Genomic DNA, 12,652 nt, shown 5'->3' with positions numbered 1-12,652 from the left:
ACTGAATCCCTACTCCTAGTTATATGAAAACTTTGGATTAGTTTCTTCATATGTATGCAGAACCATTGCATGCCATTTTTCCCATTGTAACTTTGGATTGTGTGAGAGGCTATTGTTGTATGGACCAAAAATTTCAGTTTATGGTAGATTCATTACTTAGCTAAATGCCTGAGTTAATTATTAGTTTTTTTGTGCTTTCATCTCTAAAAAATGAATATAAATAAAACTGTGTCAGTATGCAGTAGGCTTCATAGTATTTTAAGTGCCCAGTTTCCTTGCATATTTTTGATGCTATGAGCTAGTATTTTTAAGAATGTGGTGGTTCTTTTATGCAGATATCAGGTGTCTTGCTTGATCAAAGCCAAGTTAAGTCAATAGTGGATGAACTTAAACAAGTTATCACAGCAAGTGCAACTAGAAAGAGGGAGCGGACGGAAAGGACTACAGCAGAAGATTTTGATGCAGAGGAAGGGGAAATACTTCAAGAGGAAAATGAACAGGAAGAAGAAGTTTTTGATCAAGTCAGGCATTTTCAGTACATAATATGCATTTGACTCCAGTTTTCAGACATTGGAATATGCAATAGTAGTGATTAAACTCCCATAAATGAGAATGTTTGTCATAGGAACTAAAGTAAAGATAAAATCTATATGTTTGGGCATCTCACTTCATGCTAAGTATATGTATACTTCTGCTGTCATAGGTTGGTGAATGCATAGGAACTCTCATTAAGACATTTAAGTCCTCTTTCTTACCATTCTTTGATGAGCTGTCATCTTACATAACACCTATGTTGGTAAGTTGCCTTACACTAACTACTGTACCTTTTGAATATGCATGTAACTGTTTATAACTCGTCTCTCATTTTAAAGCTGTCCACGATCTTTTCTGACTGCTGGTAGTGCGTGCACTAAGAAAATGTTTATAGTGGCAATATACTATTGAACTTTTGCAATTTGAATTTATGAAAATGTACGGTAAATAAATCTTCATTTGATGCTAGAGGCTTTTACATCAATTCCTCTCTTACATTTTTTTGCATTTTAAATGCATTTTTATTATTTATGTATAACTGAAATTGGATAGATTTGAAGTGCTCGTTTTGTTTGATTGGCCTTGTCAATTCTATTTCAGGGAAAAGATAAAACGGCAGAAGAGAGACGAATTGCAATATGCATTTTTGATGATGTAGCTGAACAATGTCAAGCAGCTGCTGTAAAGTAAGAAGATATTCAGAAGCTGTCATAGAAACAGGAAATCAGATTATGTATATGGATCTTTGATCTTTTTACCAGTCATTAACAATTTTAGTTGTTTGTTATAGATATTATGACACATTTCTACCTTTCTTACTGGAGGCCTGCAATGATTCTAATGCAGATGTGCGGCAGGTATAATATTGGATCAGTTATTTGTTTTCCATTGTGATCTTTTTTGGTTTAATATTTCTTTTCAGTATGCTAATTTACCAAAAATTTGTTTCAATGTCAGGCTGCAGTTTATGGTATTGGTGTATGTGCCGAATTTGGTGGATCTAAATTCAAAACTCTTGTTGGTGGTAATTGTAGATAATAGTTTTTCTTGAGTTATAGATGTCTTTTATCAATTTCTCAACTAAAAGCAATTGATTCCTCCACTTTGAAAATGCAAATGTGTCATACATGTGGATCATTGGCACTATGTGCTGTTTGCAGAGGCACTTTCGAGGCTGAATTTTGTCATAAGTCAACCAAATGCACGGGAATCTGATAATGTTATGGCAACTGATAATGCAATTTCTGCATTAGGAAAAATCTGCCAATTTCATCGCGATAGCATAGATGCACCACATGTAAGTTTTGTTAGCTATTGTTGGGCCTGGATTCTTGTTTTGTTTTTTATACTTTTGTGTTAGTGTGTTTTTTTAATCTGTTTCTGCTAGAAATTACAAAAGAGATAAAGCTACCTGCTTAGATAATAAAGATTCACATGATGTACTTTTGAGTTCCATTCATCTATTGTTGATATTATAATAACTTCATTCTCTCTCTCTCTCTATATATATCTTTGAAATTTTGTTAGTTACGTTGGCCAATGAATTGAGATGCATCACTTGTTTTTCTATTCTTCTTTGGATGAAATGTTGCATTTGTAACAAAATGTTTAAGAGATCATGCTGCACTTCGATGGGTGATATGCTAGTAGTTTTTTTTCTTGATTTTGACCCAGGTATTTAAATTTCCTTTTATTCTTCAGATGCTATCTATATTCAAGATGAGTCTCAGTTATGGGTGATTTTATTCTAGTTGTAATTTTCGTGATTCAACTGGTATTTTTCTTTTCATTCTTGAAATGCTATGTTATTTAAAATGATTCTCAGTTAATGGCAATTTTATGCAAATGCAGGTGGTTCCAGCCTGGCTAAGTTGCTTGCCTATAAAAGGTGATTTAATTGAAGCTAAAATTGTCCATGAACTGTTGTGTTCCATGGTCGAGAGGTAGGTAAAATCATTCAGATTACTACTCAGTAGGTTGAACTTCTTAATTTTCCAAAGTTCACTAGTTCTCATATGATTAATTATAACTTGCTTAACATCCCAAAATTTCGCAGATTGCAATGTTAAGATGCCTTTTTTCTTTCAGGTCTGATGCAGAGCTTCTGGGTCCCAACAATCTATATCTACCTAAAATTGTTCTGTATTTGCAGAGGTCAGTACTTATTGTTTACATATTGTTTTCTGGTTACCAGTAAGTTATTTTAGCATAGGGGTTGATTTGTTGAAACACGTTTTCTTTGTGATAGCAGACGTATGCATTGATTTTATCTTTATTCTGTTCTTTTATAACTATGTTTAGCAAAGAACACGTCTATATTTTAGCAATAAAATAAAAACAATTAAAAAATTTCCTCACCCGCAAGATAATTGTGAAGATCATCTAAACCCATCAAAGATGTTGAAACAAATCAAGAGAGAGAGTACTCCTGAATCCAATCATTGGAAATGAGGGAGAGATCAAAATCTTACAATAAAAAATTATATTTTCTCATCTAACTCACTCCATGAGACAATTTAAAAAATAAAAAACTTATGTAGTTAGTAGGCACATTTTCAAAAATAGCCAATAATAACCTCCTTAATGTGGTCAGTTGACTTCTTTGATAGCTGCTCCATGTTCCAAGATCCATTGCAACAATGTGAAGAGGTCCATGATTTCCACTAGATTCCACTATGTTGATGAAGAGCGTTGTAAAGATCTTCTAAACACATCAAATATGTTGAAACAAATCAAGGGAGGGAGTGATCCTGAATCCAATCATTGTAAATGAGGGAGATAGCAAACTCTTACAATAAAAAAATATATTTTCTCATCTAAGTCACTCCATGAGACAATTTCAACAATTATAAAATAATGTAGTTAGGTAGGCACATTTTCAAAAATAACTAATAATAACAACCTCCTTAATGTGGTCAGTTGACTTCTTTGATAGGTGCTCCATGTTCCAAGATCCATTGCAACAATGTGAATAGGTCCATGATTTCCACTATATTCCACTATGTTGATGAAGATAGAGAGATGGCTCCATCATACATCTTAATGATATAAGATATAAAACTACTCCGTCATGTATGCCATCATATGACTCATAAAAGAGGTTGTATATCCTTCATAAATCATTGGAAATATCCATCGTCTAATGTACATAAATTGGCCAACTCAGTACAATCAATACGCTTCATGTATGAGTTGTTTGCTTTAACACATGTAAGCTTGGCTTCAAAAGGCGGGTGCATAGACACAAGTTCACATCATGCTCAAACAACTCAATCTCCTGTCTAATTCATGTTGTATGGGAGGTACCAATGATCAAATTTGAAGGGCATGCAATCAGCCAACGTTTGAAGGATGAAAAGTTAAAAAAATAATAGTACTTAAGTTGACAAATACAAATTAAGTAAACTCTCAAATAAAAAAATGCAAAAATAAAAATATTGTCCTAAATTTTTATGATATTAGGAAAAACCCATATTTACATAGAACTTTTGTAAATTTGCAATTAAAGTTAATTTTTTTTTTCCAAAATCTTTATAATCTAAAAAAATTAAATAATGGTTACATAAACAATGCACCCACAGGAGTGGGGATTGGACCATGTAAGTGGGCAAGTAGAGTGTATAAGCCCAGTGTTGTATTTGTCCTGATGGAGCTAAAAGGGGCTATGGGCAGTAGGGGAAGTGGAAGGGGGCTCAAATATTAGGGATCAGTAAAAGAAGGTATAACTCTATGAAATATTTAATTTTGTAAAACTTGCCAAATAGATGGATAGACATGGGGAATACCTCCTAATATTTAAATTAACAAATGTGGGAGAAGGGAAGGCAAAATCTTTCAAACTAAAATATTGATATATTTAAAGAAATTGTCAACATCATTATTCATGATGAATAGATCTTGTAATTTTGTAAAAATATACATATCCATTAAACACCCTTATCCTCTCTCTAAATACAACCCAAAAAAAGCAAAAATCTCATACATCTAGATAAGTTTTCATATCATGATGTTGACAACTAATCTTTGGGATTTGGAAAATTCATGTAAATAGAAAACTAAAGGAAATTGGAAGATGAATCCCAATCGTCTCCCCCTCCTTGTATATATCCATGTTTTCAATTAATGCAAAACACAATTCATTCGTGGAGTTACTCACATGGTTTGACATGGTATCAGAGCCAACCCCATTTTTAGTTTCCTTCTGTCTTGTAACTCTTATTTTTTTGCCATTATCCTTTGTCCATCTGCATTCAATTTTTTTGTTCATTTTCTGCACTGTTCCATGGAGTAATTATGTTGTTCATTGTTTAATTCTTGGCTATGCGTTGAATATTCTTGCTCCTCTGCGTTAATTATGGTCGCGACTTGAGGCATTTGGTGCATGCATTTGAATGGTGAATGCTGTGTGTTGGTTGAAATCTTCTGCTAACGAGGCCCGCCTTCAGTTGATACACCGTGCATGCCTGACAAGGTTGTAGACAACAATTCATTGTTTAGTTTTGGTTTCAAAGGCCATGGTTGTATTGTAAGTAAACTTGTGTTTACACGTCCTTGTAAGTAACTTGTGTTTACCTCCGCATTTATTATTTGTTGAAGTTGCTACGTAGTGTTGGTTATTGCGTACTGTGAGTGGTTGTATGACAATGACAATGACCCCTCCATGACTTGTCTTGTTTATGAGCTGGTGCCGTGGTGTTGAGTGGTGGTTTGAAGGTTGTGTTGGTTTTATACATATATTGGTATGCGTTTGCATTGACTGGTGTATTGAAGTTTTTTTTGGTAGTTGATGAATTTTGAAAAGTCTGTATTCCATTGATTATGAGACGAATATTTTTAAAGGGGCTTATATATATATCTATATATCTATATCTATATACACTAAGTCACCTAACACAGGGATTTAGGATTCGACGGATACGAGGATTCGAGTGTCAGATACAGACACGTTGACCCCATTGGAAACGTTATATATATATATATTAAAAATTAGATGTTTCTTACACAAATTCTCATTCATGATACAAATTCATTGATTTCAAACATAGATCTTCATCAAGATGTAAGTTTTACAAAGTAACATTATGCATACAAATACAATTGTGACATAAATGATAAATCATAATGCATATTCAATTCATCAATGATCTAATAGGAGAAAGACAAGATAATAAGATAAAGATATTGTAGTTTTCTCATTAAGTCATCAAAATCAAAAGGTGTTACATAGGTTGCAATGCCAATGACAAATAGAAATAGCAAATACAAAGCAACTACAAGTATACAGCCTCAAGGCAGTGGGTAGCTCATGACTCATGCGTCATCAGTCCTCATAGTCATCATCAAAATCAACATCATTGTCCTTATCATCATGGTCACCACTACTGTCCTCTACTACATCCTCCTCCCCTGTATCCAAAGTCATCTCCGCATCTATTGCTGTGGAGGATGACTGCTTTACAATATCACCATCATCAATTTTGACAGGCTCTAACACTATTGTTCAAACCCATATCATCAGGAAAGACATCCCACATCTTTGTCTTTCCCTTCAACCACACATCCCTCTGCCTCTAAATAAGACGAAGGTTGGTGTGCACATACACCATTGTCTTTGCTCTGGACTACTCAAGCCTGCTCTTCTTGACATTATACAAATTCCCATATGTGCTCCAATTCCTCTCGCAACAAGATGAAGTCACCTGAGAGAGGAGCCTCATGGCTAACTAATGTAGAAGAGGGCTTGTTGCCCCATGGTCTCCCACCAAGAATAGGGCTTCTTAGCCCCCTGTCTCTAATCAAATTATATCTTGCAAATCGATCAGTGCCAGTGGAAAACTTTACAAAGGCATCCTCCACCTCATTAGGGGATGCTCTATCTTGAAAAACCTGCCTGAATGCATATTTCCTCCCTTGTGAGATTTCACCATCCATGTGAGGAGGAAATCTTTGGGAAGGTCCACCATTCAGCCACTCATGGCTGTAGTATTTTGGGTTCAATGAGTGAGCCAAACAATGTGAAGGTGTGCAATTCTTGTCCCATATGCTGCCAAGAATATCCTGTATAGTGGTGAAAAAGGCCTTTCACGATGTCCCATACTCGAGTCACTCACTCTGTAAAATAATGCTCCTCACAGACTCAATCATGGAATCCCATCCCTCATAAACCTCTCCTAGGATGGGTTGGTCTGTATCCGCAAATCTAAGCAAAGAAATTATAGCGTCCATGATTTGAATAAGTAGATCTACCCTCTCCCACCAAGCATCATCTAACGCAGTGTCCTTCACTCTTTTAGAGGCTACTTGATCTGTCTTTCTCCAAAAAGACTAAAACTTTGAAATAACCATGGCACTAAGAGCGGTCGTAACCTCCCTCAACCTCTTCAACATGATGAATGAAGAGGTAAACTGTATGTTGTATTCCTTGTAGACAGCAAGGGCATTTGTATGATTTTGTACAAAGTTACAGATATGTCGTGCATCGTGAATAATGTTAACAATCCAAAGCACATCAGAAGCAATAGATTTCAGTGCTAAGCTCAATGAATGGACAATGAAGGTGGCCAAATCACTTGTGGATATTTAGCTTCCACAATCATGCCAATAGTTTTGCAAACCGGTGCATTATCTGTAATGATTTGCACACAAGAATCAACACCTACATCTTCAATAAATTTAATAAACAACTCACCCATATATTGAGCATTGTTGTATTGTCGAAGTGCATCCACTGCTTTCAAGAAAACGAACCATTCAAGGAAGACACCATGAAGTTGATGAGTGGGTGCCATGCTGGATCTGTCCATCTTATCAGAAACAATGCTAACCCTAGATGTTGGGCATGCTGCTTTAATAGGCTCAAGTATTTTTTCCACCTCTTTTTTGCCTTTGTCAACAATGTGGTTCTAAGCTTCTCTGACCCAAGAGACACATACCCTGATGGAGCTCCTTGAGTTAGAGTTCGACACATCAATAAATAGAGGTGAGTGTGCAACATTAAAGGATATGAAGTTTCGATAGAAAAAAGGTAATGGGGAAATCAAGCTCTTCCTGTTTCTCCTTGTGAAAAATCTTGTCCATTGGACCAAGTGGAATTGCCTTTCCTTTTGCAGCTTGTCCCCCACTAGAAATTTGAAATGGGAATTTGTTGTTGCTTTTCCTCAAGAATGGAAGGGGGTCATCATTCTTGGTTTTTTTTTGATTTTGCATCCATATTTGCCATACCAACATTGGACTCCCTTAGCATTTCTTTCCCCTTTGGTAAAGGCACATTTGTACAAGCTCCAATTCCACAACCTAGTAAAGCCAACAAATGACTTTTCACACAGAAATATGTGCTCTTGAAAGTATTGTGGCAATAGCTGCATTTCCAACTCACATTGCCTCCTCCCTTCACCTTGCTTCGTGGCCCTTGCTTTCTTGTGACATATTTCCACAAGGGATATTTGTCAATGTTACATTGAGGAGGAAGTCTTCCCTCAATGTTACTTGCATAGAGGGAATACTTGTAGTAGACTCTGATGAAATTGGGAGAGGAGGGGCATCTCCAATGAGGACATTCTTCCCCTCTCTTTGCCCCTTCCCTGTTGCCCTTGATTGAGCCATGAATGCTGTAAAAAAATAAACAAAAAATGCACAAATTTGTAAATGAAATGCATATGCAAATTGCTGTAATAAAAATGCAAAAAATAGAGAGAAAATGCACTTACCTATTGCTTGAATCTCCTTGAAAACGATCCCACACTGTTTGCTCCTTGCTCCCAAACACCCATAACAAACTCACAACAAAGTAAACAAGTGAATGTGAAAAAACAAGGGAGAAAAGTCGCTTTATAACACCACGTGGGTCATTGTTTTTCAAATTCGTGTCCAAAAATTGGGACACATTGTGTCTCGATAGGGACATGATCTAGATTCAACCGTGACCTGATCAAACATGACGTGTCTCGATTTTCGGACATGAATAAACCCGAATTGTGTTCGATTCGCTGGATTCGCGACATGTCGAGTCTAGGGGACGAATCGTGTTTCTTAGTGTGTGTGTGTGTGTATATGCATGGTATAGAAGCGACTGGTGTCAAAATGGATGTTCCTCTCACTGCTTTTGTCAAGGCATTGTATCCCACTTATTCCCATTATCTCGAGTCATTACAAGCTAGTGGCAAACTTTTAGAGATTTCTTTTGGCTCTCTCGTGGACAAGTTTGGTGAAAGAAGGCTTTTGGGAAAAATAAGACAACCGCTCAGTCTCTTGAAGAAGTTGTATGCCTTGCGTAAAAAGAGAAGAATCAGGACAAGATTCTTCTAGAGGAAGAGGTGGCTGAAGAGGATGAGGAAGGAAGAATTTTAGAGGTAGGGGGGCAGACAGTTTTAAGGAGAAAGACCTGATATTCATTGCATATAGTGTAATAGAAATGGACATGATGCTTCTACATGTAAGCTCTCACGAGGCATGATTAGACAGGAAAAGGAAGAAGAGAAAGGGAAAACATCGGATAAAGGGAAAGGTAAAGCACATGAATCTGCTCATTATGTTGTGGCACTTTGTAACATTGGAGTAATTGAAGACTTATTTAACACTACACTTGTTTCATGGAAAGATACTTGGTTGCTTGATTCAGTTGCAACTTGCCACATGAATTTTAGAAGAGATTTCTTTGAAGAATTCACTAATAATGTTGATGAAGCAATCTACTTTGTAGATAAGTTAAAATTTAAGCCCTCAAGGCTTGGCACCATCAAGTTCAATCTCCCTGGTCTTCCAGACTTTCTTCTACATGATGTACTCTATCGCCCGAAGTTGAGAATAAACTTGCTGTCTTTCATCCACAGCTGCCAATAAGGACACCCCATTCACATATTTGATGGCAAGGTTAAGGTCAAAATAGCATCAGACAATTCACTTGTCATGACTGGGGTAGATGAAGAAAGACTTCTAAAACGCAAGAAACCTCTGTTTGTGCACATAACTTTTCACTATGACGAAGGTACACTTCCATCAAGTCTTTTATGGCATGCTGGATTTGGACATTTGAAATATGACAACCTTTGTTTGTTGAAGAAAAATGGTGTAACTAGTTTGCCAACAATTCCTAGACAACCTTGTTTGTTGAAGAAAAATGGTTTTAGTTGGGTTGCTAATAATTCCTAGCAAACTTAAGCAATGTGATGCTTGTATCTTAGGAAAGCACAACAAACAATCATTTCATGATTCTCATTCCAGAGCACATAGAAAGCTTGAACTCATTCATTTGATTTGTGTGGCCCAATGCCTGTTCCTTTTGCAAATGGTAATAAATACATGATGACATTTATTGATGACTACACTAGAATGTGTTGGGTACATCTATTGAAGAACAAATTTGAGGCTTTTAAAACTTTTAAAAATTTTCATGCATGAATAGAAAATGATACACAATCTCATATTGGCTCTAGTCGTATAATAATGGAAAAGAATATACTTCAAATGAATTTGAAAACTATCTTCGCCAGAATGGGATCGAACATCCAACAACCGTGCATTATAATCCCCAATAGAACAATGTAGTCGAAAGAATGAACATGACAATCTTAAATATGGTATATGTCCAATGATGTTTTTCAAGAATGTTAAGTTGATATTTTGGGCTTATGCAGTTCTATGTGCTTTGTATAAAGAATAGGTGTCCATCTCATGCTACAAGACTCCTCTTGAAATTTGGTACCGGAGGACAGGTGGTTCCCTTAGGCTTTGATCTTTGGCCTAGGGAAAAGTGTCCAAAAGAATTTAATTTTTTCCTAAAGTGACTTTATAATTTTATAAAGTTAAATCTAATTTAAAAGTGACTAAGTCTAAATTTTAAAGTGACTTTTTATAAAGTCAATGAAAAATTAGAAAGGAAAAGTGACTTTGGAAATAAATGACTAAGTGGGTCTTTATTAAAGTGGGGTGAATTAAAAAATAAAAAGTGAGATTTAAATGAGCATTTAATCTCAGCCATTGATCTAAATCTATTTCAACCATTGGATTTAGAGATTACCAAAAAGTCACTTGGGTCACCCAAAAGTCATTTGGAGTTATATTAAGGGAGGAAAAGGAGGAAAAAATAACATTCGATTCAATTCTTTCATGAGCAGATTGGGGAAGAGAGGAGAGCAAGAGAGATTTCTGAGCAGGGAGGAGAAGGAGACAGTAGCTTGGAACACATTCCAAGGCAGCAGTTGAACAGATTTGTACAGCTGATTCAGCACACAATGAAAGGCAGATTTTGGCACGATTTTCGAGGAGAGGTTTGCACAAAAAAATCGAGGAGCAGTTTGCTGGTTTTTCTGCATGCAAAACGAGGGCCATACAACAACATTTAATGCTGAAAGTGGGCACGAAAATCGAGGAGACCGTACAACATTTATTGCTGTCTTGTTCGCTGTAATTTCCAGTTTGCTGTGAAGCATGAGAAAAGAGATAAGTTGTAAATTTGCTTGCTGATTTTTTGCTGAAAATTTCTCACTGTAAAAGGTAATTTTTAGAAATAAAGAAGAGCTCTCAAACTGGGTTTCTCCAAGAGTTGTAGGGGGTTTTTCCAGGGTCACATTGACAAAAAATCTCAGTGTTTAAATGTGTTTTAATGGCTGTTTATTACTGCTGATTTTTATTTCTGCAATTTCCAGCATTCTGTAAAATTTCCAGAATTTGTGTGTTTAGCAAATTTATTTTTTTCAGCTTGTTAAATGTATGGTTATGGAAATGACATTTAACTATATGGGAGAAATAAGGAGAAACTGAAAACCGGGGGTGGGAAAACAAAAATTTCTACAACTCCTTATGAAATGTGGTATGACCACATTCCTTCAATGAGGCATCTTGGGATTTTTGGTTCCAACTGTTTTGATACCTAAGGAACAAAGAAACAAACTTGGTGCAAGGAGTTGAAAATGTATCTTCTTGGGGGTACTTAGATACCTCCAAAGCATAATGTCTCTATGATGAAGTAAATAAGAAGTTTATAATGTTAGGATGTTCTGACACATAGGAAATAGTTAAGTATAACTTGGTCTAGTGTAGAGTTAGGTAAAATGTGTTTCTTTACTATGTATTTTTGTAACTTATAATCCGACGGTTCATTTTCTCCTCGGTATTTTCGACACTTGATCAGTGGCTTAACACCCGATTGGTCCATGATCTCTATTTAAAGAGCATGGAGGGTCATTTGTAGGGTAACCGTTCATGAGAGAAGCTTATGTAAATTTTCATTTTTTATTAATAAATTGCCTGAAGGGTGGCCGCGTTGGCTCAGGTCGTTGGACTGTTTCCCTCTTTGAGGGTTTAACCATGTCAACAATACTGGTGTATTGATCTGTGATTTTTTTGTAAGCAGTGTCTTTTGGTGTTCTGTCTGAGGAACTTACCCTGTAAATTCCTACATGGTATCAGAGCTATTTGAGGGTCGCATTCGTTGGTGATCCAAATCTGAAGCCGGTAGAACTGCATCCGACTGTCGTTTCCTAGATCTATTGTTACTGACTACTTTCGGGTCGAGAGGACTGCTCTATTGTGTTAGGAGCATCTGTTCCAATGAGGAACCCTTTTCGTTTGACGTGAAAAGATTTCCGGTAGCCCTAGCTACGTCATTTCTAAGATCTGGAGGTATACAATTTTTATTTGTAGTTTTTAGTTATTTTCTCTCTGTTTATTTCGGTTTATCTGACTCTTTGTTTTTTTATTTTACGGATCTATACCTTTCATTTCTACGTATGCTCTTTGCCCCGCGATTCTGTGCGATCTGGGAAAATCAGAAATAGAAAGGATGGATTTTTTCTCATGCGTATGCTCTTTTCCGCCGCCTTAGTGTGATCTCGGAAAATCAGAGAAAATTGAGGGAAATATATTTAGTTTTAGGGTAAAACTAACTTCAAGCATAAGGTTTTTTTTTTTTGTATGTCCGTGTTGGGTTTTGCGCGTTTTGTTTTTTTGTAAGCAAAAAAAGAGCTTTCTCAAGTAAAGCACGCACCCTAAAGCTTCAGTGACTAAAAAAACCCCTTCCTCTTTTCAAAAATTACTAACCTTTTAATCTAGCTCACTTGGTCCAAAGTACTTTATGAGAATTAGAGGTCTTGAGTTCAAGTTTTTTTTTTTGTTGAGCTAA

The 12,652-nt window shown here is 36.1% G+C and overlaps 1 protein-coding gene across 2 annotated transcripts in view; it reads left to right on the top strand.

Moving 5' to 3' along the window:
* The window catches only part of LOC149185627 (uncharacterized), a 62,655-nt gene that overhangs the window by 17,062 nt on the left and 32,941 nt on the right, over nt 1-12,652 (top strand). The window contains exons 12-19 of one of the 2 annotated variants that reach the window (XM_089410742.1): nt 336-521; nt 704-796; nt 1,135-1,220; nt 1,325-1,391; nt 1,492-1,558; nt 1,695-1,831; nt 2,386-2,477; nt 2,623-2,758. In XM_089410742.1, coding sequence (XP_089266868.1) covers nt 336-521; nt 704-796; nt 1,135-1,220; nt 1,325-1,391; nt 1,492-1,558; nt 1,695-1,831; nt 2,386-2,477; nt 2,623-2,731 — 837 coding nt within the window. In that variant the 3' untranslated portion in view covers nt 2,732-2,758. Of the gene's footprint in view, nt 1-335; nt 522-703; nt 797-1,134; nt 1,221-1,324; nt 1,392-1,491; nt 1,559-1,694; nt 1,832-2,385; nt 2,478-2,622; nt 2,759-12,652 lie in introns of those variants that run through there. The other variant, XM_089410741.1, reaches the window with a different exon arrangement.

The sequence above is a fragment of the Pinus tabuliformis genome, chromosome 3_1, assembly GCF_031772625.1.
Source record: "Pinus tabuliformis cultivar Carrire ecotype Pingquan chromosome 3_1, CPIR1, whole genome shotgun sequence".
NCBI classification, from domain to species: Eukaryota; Viridiplantae; Streptophyta; class Pinopsida; order Pinales; family Pinaceae; genus Pinus; species Pinus tabuliformis.
The sequence above is the reverse complement of the archived record's forward strand: the minus strand, read 5'-3'. Positions and strand labels throughout refer to the sequence as shown.